The sequence below is a fragment of the Pelophylax lessonae genome (assembly GCF_965119305.1).
Source record: "Pelophylax lessonae genome assembly, chromosome: 13".
NCBI classification, from domain to species: Eukaryota; Metazoa; Chordata; class Amphibia; order Anura; family Ranidae; genus Pelophylax; species Pelophylax lessonae.
This window is the reverse complement of record NC_138780.1, coordinates 160,162,392-160,183,698: the sequence shown is the minus strand read 5'-3', so window position 1 is coordinate 160,183,698 and position 21,307 is coordinate 160,162,392. Positions and strand designations below refer to the sequence as shown.

Sequence of the window (21,307 nt, the reverse complement as noted above, 5' to 3'; positions counted from 1 at the left end):
ACTGCAGATCACTTTTCAGTGGAGCAGTAAACTTTCCCTTGTGTGAACAAGACCTTACATAAACTTGCATAAACCTTTCCATTTGTTTAAAGTGTTATTAAACCCACAACAGTAAAATAAGTCTGTATATGCAGTAAAGCAGTGGTCCTCAACCCTGGCCTACAGGGCCCACTAACGGGCCAGGTTTGCAAGATAACTGAAATATATCCCAGGTGATATCATTTGCTGCTCAGTGATTGCAGTATTCTAGTCTGCATCTCCCCAAGGTAATACTTAAAATCTGGCCTGTTAGTGGGCCCTGAGGACCGGAGTTGAGGACCACTGCAGTAAAACATGCTTGTTACACTCCCTGTAGAACCTAAGGGGTAATCCTCTGCATTGTGAAAAAAGGCTGTTTGATCTGATCTTTGATCATCCCTTTCCTTCACTGTCCCCAACCCATCTGCTGATAGAACAGAGCCTTGAGGGCACTCTGCACATGCACACAATAGGATATATTGATCGCGGGTTTGTGTCTTTTTTTTTTTTTTTTTTTTTATTACTTTGGAGAGTGCATGTGATCAGCATAGGGCCAATCGGCACTGTCCAGACAGAGGGTCAGGGGTCATGCAGGCTTATAGGACAGTCGGAGCAGAATGAAAACCCCTCCTACAAGCTTTAACAAGACACTGATAGAAGTCTCACAAGACTGCTCTAACTGTTGATGAGAAAAGGTATTTAGCAGTTTATATTTACTAAAACTATTGCATTTCTATGCTCTGTGTACTGTGGGAGACCAGATATAATGAATGCAGGTTCCTGGGTTTAGTAATATTTCAGCCACTTGAATACCACTGGACATCCAAATGACATCATTGGCTTTCAGTGGAGATATGTCCCCGGCTATCTCTGATATTTGCAGGCCAGGCACAATGTTATGATGTTACTCCTGGCCCCAGCAGATGTATACACTGATTTTTTTATTTTTTTTGGCTGAAAAGCCGAGATCGTGTTTTTGTTATTTTGAGCTCAGGCTTTCCAACCTAGAGGCATGATCTAGAGACTTAAACCCCAGATTTCACTGTAAAGAGGACCTGTCCTGCCCTCTTCCTATTACAAGGGATGTTAACATTGCTTGTAAGAGGAATAAAAGTGATTAAAAAAAAAAAAATTTAAAGGGAAATTGTAAAAAATTTACAAATTCTAATAAAATAAAAACCAAAAACATTAAAGCCTTCCCATATACTGAAATAAACTATTTCACCGCGACCGAGTGAAATAGTCTATTTCACTATACAATCAGTTTGTTGCTGAGCAGTGCGGGGTGTACCAAGATGGCCGCGCCACCTTCTATCTGCAGGTTTCTCACTATATTTACTAGAATACAATAATTTGTCACTGAGCAGTGTGGGGTGTACCAAGATGGCCGCGCCACCTTCTATCTGCAGGTTTCTCACTATATTTACTAGAATACAATAATTTGTCACTGAGCAGTGTGGGGTGTACCAAGATGGCCGCGCCACCTTCTACCTGCAGGTTTCTCACTATATTTACTAGAATACAATAATTTGTCACTGAGCTGTGGGGGGTGTACCAAGATGGCCGTCGCCACCTTCTAGCTGCAAGTTTCTGACTATTTACTAGAATACAATAATTTGTCACTGAGCTGTGGGGGGTGTACCAAGATGGCCGCGCCACCTTCTACCTGCAGGTTTCTTACTATATTTACTAGAATACAATAATTTGTCACTGAGCAGTGTGGGGTGTACCAAGATGGCCGCGCCACCTTCTACCTGCAGGTTTCTTACTATATTTACTAGAATACAATAATTTGTCGCTGAGCAGTGTGGGGTGTACCAAGATGGCCGTCGCCACCTTCTAGCTGCAAGTTTCTGACTATTTACTAGAATACAATAATTTGTCGCTGAGCAGTGTGGGGTGTACCAAGATGGCCGTCGCCACCTTCTAGCTGCAAGTTTCTGACTATTTACTAGAATACAATAATTTGTCACTGAGCTGTGGGGGGTGTACCAAGATGGCCGTCGCCACCTTCTAGCTGCAGGTTTCTCATATTTACTAGAATACAATAATTTGTCACTGAGCTGTGGGGGGTGTACCAAGATGGCCGTCGCCACCTTCTACCTGCAGGTTTCTCGCTATATTTACTAGAATACAATAATAATAGAAATGTAATACTGTGATTCGGTATATAAGGTGAGTTTACTGCTAAAATGTAAAATTCAAGACTTGTGTGGATGTATGAAGATGTCCGCCACTGCTTCGTGTTCTGTCACATTAGGAAACCTATTGGAACGCAGAGCAGCCATGTTGGAACGCATGGCGCATGCCCAGTAAGTCGTTCTAGTCCGTACCTCACTTCCGGTTGCAGAATCTGATAGGTAGGTATTCTGATAGAACACCGGCTTTGGATCTGAGCAGAATGCCAATCTTTCAGCTTGTCGGATGGTACAAATATAGAAGTTACATCTTTATTGAGATGGACTCCAAATCGCAGTGATAAGCAGCTGTGCTCATATGTCGGAGCTTTTCCAACCAACCCCTTGTATGCAGGTTAGCCATGTTGGCATCTATTTTGAGGACCGCATTTTGTTTCTTACTATAGATGCTGTAGAAAAAGCAGTGTCTTTGGAGAGCTTTTGCTCGTTGGCTGAAAACAGATCCTAGTGCCTTGTACACACGTTCAGATATTTGTACGAAAAATATCGCTTTCGACTTGGATCGCAGATAATCTGATAGTACACCGCTTTCCACAGCCGAACACGACATTTCCTCCAACAAAATCCGAAGAGACAAACACGAACACTTTTGTCGTACGATAGCCCAGCAAACGACAATAGTTTAATCAGTACAGTATGCGGCCGCTAAAAATCAATAGACAAAGACGCATGATCAGAAACACAAAAATAACCGGGAAAAGCCTGGCTGCCATTGTTTTTGTTTTGCACTATCCGATACGTAGCTACGCAGCCAGGAAGCTTTTCCAGAATCATACGTCAAAAATCATATGTTGTTGAATTCGATATTAGTATCAAGCAACAAAATGCGAACGATAAGTCGTCCGATTATCTGATCGTGTGTACGAGGCATAGGAGTGCAGAATGAACTGCACTCCTGTCCCGTATGTAATCCATAGAGGTACAGCCAAAAAAGCATCGGCCATACTTCTCCTTTAAAGGATCAGTTCAACCTTTCGTAACATGTTACACCTATATTTAGGGTGTAACACAGGGCTGGACAGATTTGCTTTGAAACTAGGAGCCAGCTAAAAAAAAAGTTAGGAGCCAGGTTTTTTTTTTTTTTTTTAAACAAATCTTACAGGTAGAACATGTAACATGTTCCCAAAGGTGAACTTATCCTTTAACCTTTTCACAGCCAGAGCCATTTTTCGCACATATTTAAAGAAAATACTTTTAGACCTGAAGAATTACATAAAACCCCCAAACATCTCTTGTGGAAGCTGATACCCTAGAGAATAAAATAGTGGTAATTCCAATTTTTTATGTCTCATATTACTACAAAGGTTTAGGAGACACAAAATGTCAGTAAAAAAACACATTAAGCCCCCGTTCACATTAATGTGATTTAACATTTGTCAGGTCAAATTGCATGTCAAATCGCAGCCTGTTGCAGACAATGGGTTAGTCCCAATTGACGCAGACTTCCAAAAGTTGTTCCTGCACTATTTTTGACGACTTCAGTGCGATTTCAATAGGTATCTGTGAATGAAGCTGCACAGACGTCTTTACTCAAAGCCGCGTTCCGTGTGAACGAGGGCTAAAAGTTAACTTTAGGGGGCACGAAAATGCAATAAATTACCCATTTTTTTGGGGTAAAATAGAAAAGCCGAGGTTGCACAGAGTAAATGGATACCCAACAAGTCAAACCTTAAGCTTGTCAGTACCATATCTTTTCCACAGGCAACGCTTCAAAGGACTCCTATAGGTCATCAGTGTAGCGTTAAGAAGGTCCTAGAATTATTGTTCTCATTCCGTCGTGTGCGGCAATATGTATCGCAATCATTGTTTTCAGGTATACACATGCGTTTACATTTGTATGTGCGTATATGTGGGTGTAGGGGGGGGGGCTCAATTTTTATTTTTGGAGGGGGTATATTTTATTTTTTTTTTCCAAATCGTTGGTGGATCTAATTGGTGTCACCTCCCAGCACTTGGATACCAGGGTTCTTCAGCTCTCCTCTACGGATCTTCTCTCTCTTTTATCTTCATGGACATTTTTATTCTATGATCCTATGGACTATTGTGTTTTGTAATTTTAGCGCCACTGAATTCTATTAGTGTCTCTTATGTGAGTTCTTATTTTATGTCATCATGAAATAATTTTCAGGCTGCTTACCTAAAAAGTGTTAAAAGTTGACAGCCCTGGTCACACTGCTGCGACTTATCTTGCGACACAAAGTTGACTGACAAGTCAAAACACATTCATTCCAATGGGTGTCTTAATGCGACTCAAGTCACCGCAACAAAAAAGGTTCTGCACTACTCTGCGACTTTGGTGACTTAATTGCTATAGACTGTAATGCTAAAATCACAAAAGTTGCAAGCAAGTCGCACAACTTTGGGGTCTTCGTTTTACTGATGCTTCCCTTGAAATACCAATGGATTATAATATTTCTCAATAAAACAATGTTTTCTTCCAACGCTTCACTTCTGAACAGCCTACACTGCTCCCTCTCTTCCCACTTCTAGACCACCATGGTGTCCTGCGGGTGCCTGTAAAGCCTCCAGCACTGAGTGACTACAGGGAACAGGATGAGTTTTCCCTTCCTCTGCAGGGCATCAAACTCAGTGGGGTCATTGATCAGGTACAGGCAGTCTCTCTCACACAGCTGCAGGCAGCTACAAGATACCTTTGTACTGTAATGTGTCTACTAAAGACATGCCTAGAAGTGTCCAGGGGGTGAAGAAATCTACAGGGCGATCACTGAAAAAAGTCATAAACTGCTATAGCAAGGGTAGCATCAGGAACTACCGGTACTCATTTCAAACCTTTTATGAGCAGCCTCAGGTGTTATCTCATGGTGGTGTCTTTAAAGGAATTCTAAAGGCTCTAAGTTCTTTTATGCATGAAGGTTAAAAAAAAAAAAACCTTCTCTGTGCAGCAGCCCTTCTCCCCTTGAATACTTACCCGAGCCCCATTGTGATCCAGCATTGTTCACAAGAGCGTTGATCTCCAGGGACTCTCCCTCCTCATTGGCTAAGACTGCAGAGGGATTGGCCATTGGCTCCCACTGCTGTCAATCACAGCCAGTGAGCCAAAGAGAAGAGAGAGGACAGGGCTGTGTGTAAATGGACGCGCAGAGCAACAACTCACTCCCTGGGTGCCCCTATTGCAAGCTGGGGGCACATGGGAGCAGGGAGAGGCCAGAAGTGCCGGCGGAGGCCCCTGAAAGGCAATGTCATGCATTGCATACTAGCACATTATAAGAGACTTAACTTAAAACAAAGCACTCCCGCGCTGCGCTGTCACCGCTGAGGGCCGACATCTTCCACCGGTCTTCCTTCTGGGTTCGCAGGCTCCAGCTACATGAGTGGCAGTGGGCTCGATGTCACTCCCGTGGATGCTTGTGGGAGCCGCCATTTATGGCACAGGCTCTAAGGGTCCGGCACTGTATGTGCATGTGCTGGTGACGTTGCCGGCTGCATGCACTTTGGGAGATATTCACAGTACCTACAGGTAAGTCTTATTATAGGCTTACCTGTAGGTATAAGTGGTGTAACAGAGTTCACTTCCACTTTAATATCCCTTTAAATTCAAAATGTTGTAACAAGTGCAAACCCAGAAATGTATTTTGCCTCATTAGCTCCAAAAACTATTTCCCGAACAGTAACTACCTAGTGGCCCTGCCAGTTTAGAATACCTCCTTCAGAGTGGCAATGCTGTGCTGGTTGATCGGTCTTCTGCGTTGCCACTCTGTCTATGCATGCTCTGAATTTAGCTTTGGCAAGCCATACATTAAGGCTTACCGCTTCCCGGCCAGCCTTAACACATGACACTCCTCCATGTCTTGCAGGGAAGCCCCATCATTGTGATTGGTGGTGGAGCACTTCCTCTTTTCTTCCCGGTTATCCAGGTCACATGACACTCATGAATATGCAGACTTGTACCTGAATTCCTCCAATAATGGGAGAAAATGGGTAGTGCTCTTCTGTCAATCATGATGGCAATATCATCCAAGATGTGCAGAAGGGTCACCTGGGTCACCATTGGACTCTACGGCCCCGTTCACTCTGGAAACTTCTGCCCACATATTGCAGTGAGTTGTGGAGGAAAAGGAAAGGATATCTGTCAAGTGACCAAGGCGCAGAATATCCAAGGATAGGCATTTCCAGCAGTTCCATAGCTACACATATATTGACCATGATTTAATGCGGTTAGGCATTACCATTAAGTGTAAGAATGTGCAAACCTTAATATACCAGCATAAAATATATATTTTTTTTTCAGCCAATCGTGTTTTTACAGTTTTTTTTTTTTTTGTGCTCGCTACTAAACCAGCTCTTTTCCTGTGTTTTTGCAGCATACTTCTCATGGAGAAGGACGACAAGAGGTTCCTACCCGTCCTAGCCGCTCTGGAGCACGAAACAGGAATTCCATCGCCTCCTGTGCGGACGAGCAGCCCCACATTGGGAACTACAGGCTGCTTAAAACCATCGGCAAAGGCAACTTTGCTAAAGTGAAACTGGCACGGCATATCCTTACTGGCAGAGAGGTAAATCGGCTTCTAGTCTTTGCGTTTTTTTGCTGCTTTGGCAGAGCTGTACGTGGTCTGTGCTAGTTTCATTCACTTTCATCCCCAGTGCGTGGAGTGTTATGTAACTAGGAGTAGAATGCATGCATATTTCAATGTCGCTGTGTGCTGGAATGTTACTAACGCATGCATGTTGTTAGAGGACCTCATTGTGCATTCACTACAGCAGTCCATTTGAGATCCCCATGTGGCGCTCGCTCCAGTACACAATGAGCTTGTTTGCAGTAAAAGGTCAGAGCTAGAATATGTTGAATCCGAGGTTCTTGGCCTGCTGGTTGGGAATGTTACTCAATAGGACGCATGTTACTGCGTTTCTGCTATTAAAGTGGTAGTAAACTTCTTTTTTTTTTTTTTTTTTTTTAATATTTTTTTTTTTTTTACCTACGGGTAAGCTAATAATAAGGCTTGCCTGTATGTAAAATGAATACTTCCTGAATGTGCACCATTTAGGAGATATTCTAGGGAGCTGCAGACGGTGACGTCAGCACTGTATGCACTCTAAAGGCAAGTTCACACCACATGCAGTCCAGTGCGTTTTTTTTCTGCATCAAAAATGCATAGATACTAGGTTATATGGTTTTCAGTGGCATAGTTCAGACAGTTCCAGTCAGTTCCAGTGCGTTCCACTTCCAGAAAAAAGAGTAGAACATGCTGCATTTTTTCTGCACTGGACTGTACTGGAACACAGTAAAACGCATCAAAAACGCACCGGAACACATTATTTAAAGTGGAGTTCCACCCATTTTTAATAAATTGGATTACATAGATGTATGTAATCCCCTTTAAAACGACTTTTACCAATGGAAAGTTTTTGTTTTTTTGCTAGTAAATACCTTATTTTCTGCTTTATCCTCTTCTCCCTTCCGGGTCCGGGCGGCGATTACGTCATTCGGCGATTCGCAGTGTGTGCTGGGATGTATATCAGGACATGAAATCTTGCATTATTACACAGGAGATGAGCTGTACTGCGTGCTCTGCCCCGCCTCCGCCCAGTGAGCTGTAAGTATGTATTGTATTGAGGCCGTGCTCCGCCCCGCCTCCTCTCAGTGAGCTCAGTGAGGATATAATGCTTTTAGTCCTCGCTCACTGAGAGGAGGCGGGGCGGAGCACAGCCTCAATATACATACATACAGCTCACTGAGAGGAGGCGGGGCATAGCACGCAGTACACTTCATCTTCTGTGTAATAATGCGAGATTTCATGGCCTGATATACATCCGCGAATCACCGAATGACGTAATCGCCGACCGGACCCGGAAGTGAGAAGAGGATAAATAAAGCAGAAAATAAGGTATTTACTAGCAACAAAAAAAAAAAAAAAAACTTTCCATTGGTAAAAGTAGTTTTAAAGGGGATTACATAGATCTAAAGTCACTAAAATGGGTGGAACTCCACTTTAAGGTTAAGAAAAGAGGGGAAAAATGCACTGGACTGCATCAAAAATGCACATGCAGAAAAGCATCCGGAATGCATCCGCACTGCGTTTCTATGGTGTGAACTGGCCCTAAAGGAATGTCCTAATGTGAGTGACAACAGGGAACAGGCTGAGTTTAATTTCTCTCCACAAGGCATCCAAACTCATTGGGGTCATTGATCAGGCGCAGGCAGTCTCACACACGACTGCAGGCAGCTACAAGATACTTTTGTGATGTCATGTGCCTACTACAGAGAACCTCACACATGCCTAGAAGTGTCAGGGCTCCCACTGCTGTCAATCGCAGCCAATGAGGAGAGAGAGGGGGTGGGGGGTCGAGCCACAGCTCTGTGTGTGAATGGACATGTAGAGCTTGGTTCAGGAGCGAGGCTGCTTGGGTGCCCCCATTGCAAGCTGCTTGCTTGGTAGAGTTTACTACCACTTTAAATCAGGTGCTTCCAATAGGGTTAGGTATATTTAGGTCCCAGCAGCAGATTAAGAGTTTTTGAGTGCTATCTTTAAATAGATTGTAAGCAAGTTTGCTATTTATGGGTGGAATTTAGGGGTACCTGTCACAACTCAAGATGTGTCTGTAGGACTTATAGGGTGTCAATGATTTTGGGGCAGTGGCTGACAGAAATTGATGTATTATGTAAGGTGCTGTAGCATTGTTTGGTGCTACATGAGTTTAATATGTTATACATAAACTCCACAGCAAAATGATTTGAATTTCCCAAGTCAGCGAAATGGAGGTTCCTCCCACCAGGAAACGCATGATCCACATCTATACAAAAACTAACCTAGCCCCAGGTCCTCCATTCTATGTTTCCCCAAGCCAGATAGGTCACATCCCTGTTTATTTTTACTATTGGGCTTGGTTTACACCTATGCGGGTTGTGGTTGATGGTTTTCCGTTTGGCCTGTTTTTAACGCTTTTTAAATGGGTTTTTGATGTGTTTGGCATTTTGGGGAGGTGTCATTTGTCTTGCAAGAGAAACCAGCAAAGACCCATCAGAGATGCAATCACTGCATTTTTGTTATGCGTTTTTGATGCATTTCCATTAAAGTTTATGGAACCAAAAAATACAACCTGCTGTGGGAGAATAAGTCCCTGACCCTTAACAAAAAACACTCCATGGAAAATGCACAGATGTGAACGTGACTCATAGGAAACCATGTTAAATGGACTGATGTTTATGTGACACACAGGAAACCATGTTAAATGGAGTTTTTCTGCAAAACTGAAAAACCCATAGGTGTGACCCATGCCTCAGGCTATTATTCTAAAGCCTTCTGTCGGCTGCTGTCACAGGTTCTGAAAAGTTCCTAACCAAATAATCGGGATCCACCCACGCCTCTCTCCAGGTTTCGCGGGATGACGTCACTCCCGCACATGCGCGCAGGAGTCTTGGGCATGGCACGGATATGCCATTCCTTCAGTGTGGATGCGCCATGATGTAACCTCACTAGCTGCTGCTCAACTAGAATATCTCCTAGACCTAGATGGTGCAGATTTTAGAAGGTATCCATTTTAACTACAGGTAAGCTTTATTATAAAAAAAAAGAGCGTTTTACTACTGCTTTAACATTGGTAGATACGACACAGCAAGTAAAATTCCCTTCTAGATTTACTCTCACTTTACAACGATCGCTCCAGTGTTTCCCTCTCATTCCCTGGACTTTGGCTCTCCTTTGCCTTCAATAACACCTCAATAACACTCTGTTCTGGGAAATGCCATTGTGTGCCCTGCTAATTGTTCTGATATCTAGTTACATTCCCAGGAAACGTTGCTAGCTTTCAGGAGCTCCTTGTTTACAAAAATCTCTGCTTGACGATTGTAGTAGAGGTTTGCCTGTTCTGATGATCAACTAAAATGGAAGTATAGCGTGTGCGTGTTGTGTATTTTTATATGCACAGTTTTAGTTTGGATTGTGCGTTCGAACCTCTTTCAGGTTTCTATTCCCATTTGTGTCTTGGCTTGAGAGATTTCCCTCTCCTGCTGTGTCTGCAGGGCTGGAGATGACGGGAAATCACTCATAGGAACAGAGAACACTTTTTTTTTGGGTGGGGAAAATGTAGAAACTCTGTCTCTGAAGATATTTCTCTTCTTGTGTCATTGAGGCAGAGGTAGTGGGAAATCTCCATAGACGGCAATAATAAAAATGGACTCTAACTGCCACATAAATCAGAGCCAGGAGAAAGGTTGTTGGTGATTTTAAAATTTTCATCATAAAGATTTACAAAAAATAAAGGAGAGGGCAAAGTTTAAATAGTGGAGCCCAAAAAAAAACAAATTACAACATGGATATGGCTCTTGGTATGCATTGCTATAAAAACATTAAAGCATGGGAAAAAGTGGAACTTCTGCTTATCTGTGTCCTCCCACCCTCTGGTGCCGCAGTTGGCACCTTTCAGGTGGGGGGGGGCACTGGTATCTGTTTGACAGGTACCCTGTCTCCACTGCCGTCTGACCTTGCTGCTTCGGCCCCCCCCTCCTCCTCCTGCTGCCAGGCGAGTAGGAGAGCACAGCGCAATTTGCGTATGCGCAGTGGGGACCCAGCCGTGAAGGCACAAGGCTTCCATGCTAAGTTCCCTTATCAGTAATGGCGGCTGCAGCACCCGACAGCCGATGGAAACATTAGCTGCGCTGTCAACAACGCTGGATTCCAGGACAGGTAAGTGTCATAATATAAGTCAGCAGCTACAGTGTGTGTAGCTGCTGACTTTTAATTTTTGGAGGGGGAGGCCGGAACACCGTGTTTTTTTTTTTTTTTTTTTGTTTTTTAAATCAAAACAACTTTATTCGTGCACTGAAAACATCCAACACAAAGTACAGGGATTGAAAAAAGTTTTGCTCTACTGCAATAACAACATCATATGCAGTGGCACGTATGGACATAAGACAATCAAACATATAAATAATCACAGCATACAGAGACAAATTTTGGAGGAACCTCAAAAGCTCACGGCTGCCATAATAGCTATACACCAAAGGCTAAGAGTTGCAAGTGTAGGAGGAGTTCAACCACCTGTCCCAAACTTTTTTGTATTTACCAGGACACCCTCTATTAACATAAATGATTTTCTTGTACGGAAGGGTAGCGTTAACTTCCTTGATCCACAGCGCCAGAGTAGGCACAGTCTGCTGCATCCACACTCGAGCCAGGAGTTTGCGGGCTAGAAAAAGTGTTGGAACACCGCTTTTTTAATAGAAGTTTGCTCATTTAGAACAGGTAATCAAGTAGTTGGAAACCTAGGCAACAATAAAAATAGACTCTAATTGCCACTTAATCCAGAGTCAGAAGAATGTTTGTTGGTGATTTTTAGCAATTTCTTTAATGCATAGTTATTAAAATGGAACTCCAGACACAAAAAACGGCTTACATATATTCCCCCACAAAGGATATAAATCCACTTTGCACCTTGTAAAGTAGTAGTGGTGTCGCTGTGCTACATATAGTCTGTACAGTGAGAAAAGCTGTGGGTGGGGCCCATTAGGTAAGTCCCACCCACTACCGACTGCCTGCAGAAAACTACAGAATGGGGTGGAGATGAGACCAATCTCACTGCACAAGGAGAGAGCAGCAGTGACTGGTCTTTATAACAGGAAGCCCCTGCACAGGCAAAATTTCACACTGGATTACTGTACAAATGTGGAAGAAATACACCAAGCACATCAGGATTTTAGTAGGCATACACATGCCTCTTGCACTTAGACAGTATTTACTTCTCCTGGAATTCTGCGTTTTACAGAAGAGCTGTAATTATACACGCACACATTCCCTTTGCTGATCATCTTATTTGTCTACACGTGTCAGCATTTCAATTGTACTTTAGTGATACTACACAAAAATGTGTGTGTGTGTGTGTGTATGTGTATGTATGTATGTATGTATGTATGTATGTATGTATGTATGTATGTATGTATGTATGTATGTATGTATGTATGTATGTATGTATGTATGTATGTATGTATGTATGTATGTATATATATATATATATATATATATATATATATATATATGTATATATATGTATATATATATATATATATATATATATATATATATATATATATGTATGTATATATATGTGTGTTATTACCAACATATTACAGCTGATTTCCAGATTTTGATGAAATTGAAATAGTTTTTGACCAAGCTGCTCCAAATGGACGATTACCTTCACTAACACATGCAGCAGCTGGGAGTGCTGTATAAATAGAATATAGCCTCAGCTGCACACAGTATACAGCGCTGTGTTCTGGTATTGAGATGGGAACTTTCTGCTGGAACAAAATCAAGTCGAGCTAAACGGTGCTCAGCCATTCACAGGGAGCTTTGTATTCTGTGAATTAATCCAAAGCGTCCTCTGGTTGGACGAGTGAGATATTGACATCATCTGCATGCCTTTTGAGCCAGTCAGAGTAAGAATTTTATTATTTCATAGAATACAAAGCTCCTTGTGAAAGACGGAGTACCCCTCAGCCCGACTCGATTTTGTTCCGGCAGTTGGGCAGGAAGTCACCATCCCAATGTCAGAACATGGCAACTGTAAGCGAAAGGAATCGTTTTCTGGACCAGCGTAGCCCAAACAAACTATTTAAACTTCACTAAAAACTGGAAATCGGCTTGAATGTGAAATTCCAGCTCCATCTGAACTACTCTTAAAACTGTCCCCTCCCACCTTCTAATGCCTATGCTCAGGGCTCTGCAAATCCCAGGTGCCAGGTCACCAATGGCGAGTAGAAATTATGTCCTGGTGCCTGGGCTTTCGTCAGCCATTCGCATCCGTCTCCCACTTGCCGACCGCACTATAGCCAAAAGACGGCAATAGGGCGGTTGTCCAGTTCTGGGAAGGCATCTAGTTATGTCCTCCCAGAACCCTACTAGTGCCAGCCCCATTAGTACTAATCTGTGACCATCAGTGCAGCATATGAGTGAGCATATCTGTGACCATCAGTGCCACTTAATAGTGCCCATCAATGCTGCCTTATCTGTGCAGCAGAAAAATGTATTTGCAAAATTTTATAACAGAAATGAAGAAAAAGGTGTTTGAGTTTTTTGGGGTTTTTTTGCTCTTTTTTATTTAACAAAAAAAAAACACCCCACTAGTGATTAAATACCACCAAAAAAGAAAGCTCCATTTGTACAAAAAAAATAAATACTAACAATTTGATACGGGTACTGTATGACTGGTCAATTCTTTCAAAATGTGACAGTGCTGAAAATTGCCCTGGTCAGGAAGGGGGTGAAAGTGCCCAGTAGGCAAGTGATAAAATAAAAAAGGTTTTTTTTTTTTTTTTTTTTTTTTTTTTTTTTTAGCTGGCTCCTACATTCAAAGAAAATTTGTTAAACCCTACCAACTAACCTGTGTAAGAAATATACATATATTTACCTATTTTTAACCCGCTCCAGTCCAGTAACATAGTCCCCTGTGTCAGCCAGCAACGGCTGCAGGGGAGAGGAGAGAGCGCTCCGGTAAGTGGCTAGTAAAGCCTAGGCTAAGCTGTTTTGGGAATAAAGTTTTTTTTTTCTTTTTTTTTTTCTTTCATGGATAGCCAGAGTTTAAAATTGTGGTTTAGTAATCATGGCTTGTGCCCGGCTAATTTTTTTAATTTTTACTTTCTCCTTTTTTTGCAGGTGGCAATAAAAATAATTGATAAAACACAGTTAAATCCAACTAGTCTGCAAAAGGTAAGTTCTGATTTAATTTAGATGATGTGGACATTTTTACATGATTTTTTATACAGCCACTTTCCAGTGCTTGTATATTAGAGCGATGGGAAGCAGCAGAGCAAGATCACATTTACAGTGTGATGTGTGTCTGCTAGTTAAACTGCACCTGTCATCTGGTAATAGATGCCATTCTAGGGAAGGTAGGATCTGCTCTTTTAACAGTGAAGGCATCTGCATGTTTAAAGCTGAACTTTGGACACACAAACTTTTTTTCATTGAAATATATTCCCCAATAGCCATAAATAATATAAATCCACTTTGTGCCTCGCTCATATAAAGTATGGTGGCAGTGTTCAATCATACAAATGTGTTGAAGGAAAATCCTGCAAGTGTCCCAGATAATCCAGAGTGGAGAAGATGCTTGGCAAAGCCATTTTCATGCTACCTTTTACTCCCAAGAGATAAAATACAACCGCTCCATATTACCACATCTGTTAAATGCAGCAAAAGTATTGATCTCTATCAAGGACCGATAAATCACCAACTTTGGTAGAGCAGCTTAGGAAAATTGACCCAATTTTCAATATGGCGGAACGGATTTGTGACTACAGAGACAGCTGGTTAAATTCATAGTGTACGGGCTGGTTGGATAGAGTTTAAAGTGGATTTCCAAACACCCCCCCTCCTCGTATTTATTTTTTTTTTTTTTATAATTTTTTTTACAATCGCATGCTTTACCTGGTGGTGCAATTAGCCCATTTCAGATACCCCCCACCCAGTGTATCCAGCTTTGTCCAGCTGAGAACCTCCTCTCTTCTTGCACCGCTCTAACCCACACCGCCATGTGTCGCTGTGACATCATCGATGGGCTGCTGACTGTTCCCGATTCAGCCTCTGATTGTAGTATGAGAATGAAGTGGAATAGATAAGTGGGAGGAGCAGTTCTGGTAGGAGTGGTGAGGGGAGGCTGCTTATCGGATAGAACAAGGTTTGGATAGGTGTGAATAAATCACAGAAAAGTAGTGACCGCACTCCGGTATTAATCAAATCAAAATGGAGTAATTTATTCGTCATCAGATATCAACACAAGACTGGTAAAACATAGGACAGGTATTTGGTTTAGTTAGGATAGGTGTGGATGCCGCCCCCCCCCCCTTTTTTTTTTTTTTGCTTTAGTTTTTTTGCTTTAGTTCCTGTCTTTGGTGCCCCCCCCCCCCCCCCCCAAATTCCACCTCCTGTAGTTTTAAGAATGGAGATGGGGATTTACAGTAAGTGCCCACCATTGTCATACTGTATTGTTTAGGGTTGGCCATGGATCTTTTTTCATTTATCCGGGGAAAGAAAGGATTTTTTCCATCTACACAATGGAGGCAGATGGAGGAATCCTTCTCACTGAGACGTATTTCGATATCAGGGGCTCTCCGCTGTCAGAATACATTGGCCATTGGGAAAAATGTTGCAGTGAGCCTGTTTGAGTGTGCTTAATCACATTATGTTTGTTTCAATATGGATTGAAATTTAGCGACCAGATGAGTTTCAGTCCATCAATGACCAACGTAAGGCATAGATCAGTGTACAAATAAAGATGTTTGCGAGGCAGAAGATAAGATTCCCTTCTGGCAGAATAGACCTAGAATGTCTTTTTTTTTTTTACTAGAAAATAACCCTTCCTTCCTTTTCAAATTTCCACAAATTTTGTCTTTAAAGTTATTAAAATTGTTTGCTTGTGAGGCCCCATGGTGACGTAAACTGTTTGCCTGTGTATATAGGAATATTTTAATGCGTTTCCCTTTTCCGCACTCTAGAGGAAGTTTTGTACTTCCTCTGGAGTCTGGTTCTACTTTGTGGATCTGGGTGTCGAAACTGAAAGTTATGCTAAACAAAGAGCCTTTTCTACAAAGGTTGTAGGAAAGGAAGTGTACTGAAGTTACCTATGGCAACGGCTCACACTTGTAATTGTTGGGATTGCTCTAGGCATCACTCCAAGTTTATGTACTAATCACTAAAGCGTGTGGGTTTTTTTTTTTTTCTTTAAATTTGAGCAGGAACTACATTTTTGCAAGTGTTTGAGTTATACAATGATGGCTATGTAGTCAGTGTTGTAATAGTGTATTTAGGCCCAGGAATAAGTGTATTCAGACTTCAGAACACCACCTTAGAATATGCGTAAGGGGGGTTGTTCTATAGCAGGGATCCTTAAACTACGGCCCTCCAGCTGTTGTGGAACTACACATCCCACGAGACATTGTAAAACTCTGACATTCACAGCTATGATGGATGCCTGATGAGAATTGTAGTTCCTGAACAACTGGAGGGCCATAGTTTGAAGACTCCTGTTCTGTAGTATAGGGGTGAACTGGGCTGGACTAATAAACCTGCAGAGTGCACAAGACAGCACTAGATTTCTTGCATGATCCACGGGTATTTTTTTACACTTGTAAAATTGATATAAAAAAATTATTTTAATTGTGTTTTTTTAAACTGAACTCCAGGCAGATTTATAAGACTAACGTTAATGCAGCTTTTTTTTCATTTTTGCATCTATAAATGTTTTATTTGCATGCAATGTAAGTACCTGATCTCGACTTGGTGCCACTTTTGTACAACAGAGTTCAGAATGGGGAAAGGAACAAAAAGAACCAGTTTGTTGTGCTGCAGGGCAAGGAACATGCTGGTAGGAGGAGCGCGCAGAGTGACAGATGAGCTCATCAGTGCTGCTTCTCTTTTCACTGTCCAGTCAAAGGCTGGGCGGCATGGTGAGATGACCTGTATTGAAATGCATCAGAGAAAGTCATTTGCCCTGCTAGACAGGGCTGTGTAACTCTGAGAATTGAATGGACAGAAATGCAAATACTTTGGCATGTTAGACCACTCCCTTTTATGTGTTTTCTGTGTATTTATTGGATTGCCTGGAGTTCAGCTTCAACAGACAAAAAGGGAGCAAATTAAAATAATTTATCGTTGGGCTTTAAATATGCTAAAAGAGAGCCTGTCTAGAAAGGGGATATGAAGGCTTCCACTGCTGACCCCTCTTCTGAAACTGTTATTTGTCATGCTGACCCCCTGAATTTAAGATGACCCACGATAAGTATGTAGATAATGACTTCTGAATTTTATATGGCTTTTATATATTTTTCTCGTCTGCATACTGTTTTGGTCCAGAAACCTAAAAACATCTTGATATTGGGCATAGAAAAAAGTCCCAGGTAATGCTTTACCATGAAACATGGGGCTTTCCATCGATGAGTCGCCCGATTTTAGAAATATAGGAAATGTAATGTTCAGTCTTGTAGTCAAAACTGATCCCCCGCCCTTCACCCCATGCCTCCCTACCCTTCTTGGTGTACAGCAGAGATCTTTAATGATATGCATAACAATTATGTAATCATTCTCAGAGCTTCTGTTACCTAGCAGTTATGGGGTCTCGGAATAATTTCTGCCTGCATGTGCTTTTCTCCTTGGACTGGCCATACTTGAATTTCAGACGATTTAGCAGGAATCGGCCAAAATTTGAGTGGATTGCTCTGTCTGCACCACCTAACTCTACACAAAAGGCAGTTGAAAAGAAGATGGGTGTAAAATTGTTGGATGAATTTAAAAGTAGCTTGCATCCAATCAGAAGCAGTCGCTGTTTAGGTATTCCTACAGCCACAGTTGCTGCAGCTCTCTAATCACCATAGACAGTAGAGGAGATTTCTCCATCCATGTTGTTGAGCGTGGATGGGAGAATTCATTTATTTTTCGTGTTCAGGCAGCTGGTCTGAACAAGGTAAATTTAAGCATGTATTGCTAGCCACAGCAAGGTATCTCAGCTAATCAAATTTTAGAAATCGAACTGGTTCCTCCATCCTCCCTAAACCATGTGGATGGACGTATCCCCCTGACTGTTGTATTCTGAAAGCCGGCACCAGTGGCTGTCAGACAACCTTAATTGTGATGGCTCCAGTTCCTGTTCTGACAAATTTCCAACAGGTGGAGCAGTGCCAGAAGGAACTTAAATTCTAAAATTACTCAAATGAGTCATCCGGAATTGAATGAAATTTAAGCAGTATTTGGCCAGCTCAGCCACTTGCCGACTGCGCTATTCCAATTGATGGCTACTGCACGGTCGTCCAGCTCTGGGAGGGCGTCTATTGAGCTTCTCCCAGAATCTTGTCCCCCCCCCCCCCCCCCGTGACATCCAGCATGGTCTGTGATTGGGGTAAAGGGCCAATCACAGCAGCCCTTTACCACGTGATCAGCTGTGTCCAATCACAGCTGATCACAATGTAAACTTGCTGTTTATCGGTATTCCTTTCCTCGTGCTGTCACAGCGTGCGGAGAGGAGAATTGGTAACCGGCAAGTGTGAAAGGGGACATCTATACTTCTAGTCAGGGCACTGATTGGTGTACTGATTATCGGTGCGGCCTCACCAGTGCTGTATATCAATGCCCATCAGCGCACATTAGTGAAGGAGAAAAATTTCCCGTTTGCAAAATTTTATAACAGAAACCTTTTTCAATTTTGTTTGCCTTTTTTATTAGCAGACAAAAAACCCAGCGGTGATTAAATACCACCTAAAGAAAGCTATATTGTTTAAAAAAATGATAAAAATTTTACTTTGGGTACAGTGTTGCATGACCGCGCAATTGTCATTCAAAGTGCGACCGTGCTGAAAGCTGCAAATTGGCCTGGGCAGGAAGGGAGAAAAGTACCCGATGGGCAGGAAGGGAGAAAAGTACCCGATGGGCAGGAAGGGAGAAAAGCACCCGATGGGCAGGAAGGGAGAAAAGCACCCGATGGGCAGGAAGGGAGAAAAGCACCCGATGGGCAGGAAGGGAGAAAAGCACCCGATGGGCAGGAAGGGAGAAAAGCACCCGATGGGCAGGAAGGGGGAAAAGTACCCGATGGGCAGGAAGGGGGAAAAGTACCCGATGGGCAGGAAGGGGGAAAAGTACCCGATGGGCAGGAAGGGGGAAAAGTACCCGATGGGCAGGAAGGGGGAAAAGTACCCGATGGGCAGGAAGGGGGAAAAGTACCCGATGGGCAGGAAGGGGGAAAAGTACCCGATGGGCAGGAAGGGGGAAAAGTACCCGATGGGCAGGAAGGGGGAAAAGTACCCGATGGGCAGGAAGGGGGAAAAGTACCCGATGGGCAGGAAGGGGGAAAAGTACCCGATGGGCAGGAAGGGGGGAAAAGTACCCGATGGGCAGGAAGGGGGGAAAAGTACCCGATGGGCAGGAAGGGGGGAAAAGTACCCGATGGGCAGGAAGGGGGGAAAAGTACCCGATGGGCAGGAAGGGGGGAAAAGTACACGATGGGCAGGAAGGGGGGAAAAGTACACGATGGGCAGGAAGGGGGAAGGCATATTGTCACTGGGTTTTTATTGTATTTATTGAGCAATAGAGCAGGAGGAGTGGATCTTGGATATTGTTCAGGAGGAATCTTGAAGGTCCTGACTTCTGTGATTACTTCCCAGTTCTGTTAATTTGAAGACCATCTTCTGGGGTTCCCTGTTTCCTAAGACTTGTAGGTGTCTGAGAATGACAGACCTCAGTCTGACTTTGATATCAGACCACACCTAAACCTGCTACAGTTGTCCTCCAATTTTATCCAATCGGAATACACAGTGCAAATTGGGCAAGAAATTTGTGTCCTATCAAAGGGAATGATTTATCACAGTTGTAAAGAGATTATGTATCCGATGATTGAGAGTGCTGAGTGCTCGGTATTGTACTTGGAACCATCCTATTAGTAAAGGGAAAATTGCTTGCTTTCATTGCTTGATGAGTCAGTTTTATACTGCAGTGTTTATAGATGTTGATGAAGCTCAAAATTTTGAGAAATTGTGCAATTTCACATACAGCCGTGTACCAGGCGGTGACATTTTTTTTAGCAGTATTTTCAGTTTGTAATCGGATTGTTGTGTTTATTCCTTGCAGTGTGGAGCGTAGCGTATATCTCATTAACATTGAGCATTTTCCCATTCCTGTAACTGTTGCCTAGAGGTGCGTAGTGTTGCACATTGCATTAGTCAGTTGTGGGGGTCAGCAGGGGCGTAACTACAGGGGTTGCAGGGGTTGCAATCGCTACCGGGCCCCATGCTCCAGGGGGCCCGGTAGCAAACCAGTGGGTGAACTTCCAGGATCTCAAAGGTCACACTTGCGACCGGGCCCTGGCATTTCACCACTGTGGGGAGGCCCCAAGATTGCAGGAAGGGGGCCCACTGCAGAACTTGTGAAAGGATCCTGATGCGGGACCATAATAAAAGGCCATGCAATGAGATTAAAGAGCCCCAGGATTAGTGGGAAGAGCCCCGGGCTTGAAGGGAAGGGCCCCGGCCAGGGGTCTGGGGGGCCCTTCATGGTTTCTTGCATCGGGGCCCTGAAGGTTCTAGTTACGCCTCTGGGGGTCAGCTGTCTTTCCCATCCTTGTAAAGGAAGGTAGGAAGAACATTTCCCATAAGAGGCAGTTTCCTCCCTGCTCCTGTTATCCTGCTGTCAGATCCAGCCCAGAATCTGCAAGAATAGGAGGTGGGGGGAGGACGCAGGAATGCCGTTCCCATACAAAAGTCCTGTTCATGGCACAGTGCGGTCTACAGACCCTAGGACATTTATCTTCTATGTAGCCTGAATAGCGGTGTGGGGGAAAAGTTCAGAATCGGCAGAGGTCATTCATTTGAATCCCTTTCCTATTTGAACCTTTCTTAATTTTCTAAACAAGATGATCAAAGTGTACAGATTTAAAATTGTAATGTAGTTGCCTCTTATATCTGGATGGCTAATCATTTGACCAGTGATGGTCAAGACTGGCTGAACTGGTTACACATCTGTTTAAAATGTAATGAAATCAATAGGCGCAACAGAACAATATCTGCAGAGTCCATAATTACATAGGAAACCAACAGGCAGAGATCTATGGTCCTGACATTGGCTGTTTTTCCTGATGTGGGATGCTTGGGGGGGGGGGGGGGGATTGGCCACCGAAACGTGGTGGAAGCCTGTTGCTTTCCTGTGAAATTAATGAAGAACTTGGGACTTAGGGCCCTTTCACACGGGCGTTCCGCATGTCCGTTTATCATCCTATTTTTTTTGCGGATGATATACGAACATAATGTATGTCAATGGCATTGCGGATGTCAGCGGATGACCATCTGCTGACATCCGATTTTCGTCCTTTCAGTTCTCTTCCGTTTTTTGGAACGGAACAGAACCCTATTTTTGTTCCGTTTAAAAAACGGAACGGATGCAAAATCGGATGTCAGCGGTGTCATCCGCTGACATCCGCAATGCCCATAGACATGCATTATGTCCGTATATCATCCACAAACGGATGGGATGATATGCGGGCATACGGAGCGGATGACACAAGTGAAAAAAAAAAAAAATGCCGGAGCGGATCGCAATGCGGTCCGCTCCCTGTGTAAGAGCCCTTAGGGTCCTTTCACACGAACGATCTGATCAGAT

General features: G+C 43.1%; 1 protein-coding gene across 8 annotated transcripts in view; it reads left to right on the top strand.

Annotated features, from left to right (window-relative positions):
• Positions 1–21,307, top strand: part of MARK3 (microtubule affinity regulating kinase 3) — a 167,968-nt gene that overhangs the window by 41,981 nt on the left and 104,680 nt on the right. For all 8 annotated transcript variants that reach the window (XM_082275348.1, XM_082275344.1, XM_082275346.1 and 5 more), the window contains exons 2-3: positions 6,539–6,730; positions 13,826–13,879. In XM_082275348.1, coding sequence (XP_082131474.1) covers positions 6,539–6,730; positions 13,826–13,879 — 246 coding nt within the window. The remainder of the gene's footprint in view (positions 1–6,538; positions 6,731–13,825; positions 13,880–21,307) is intronic.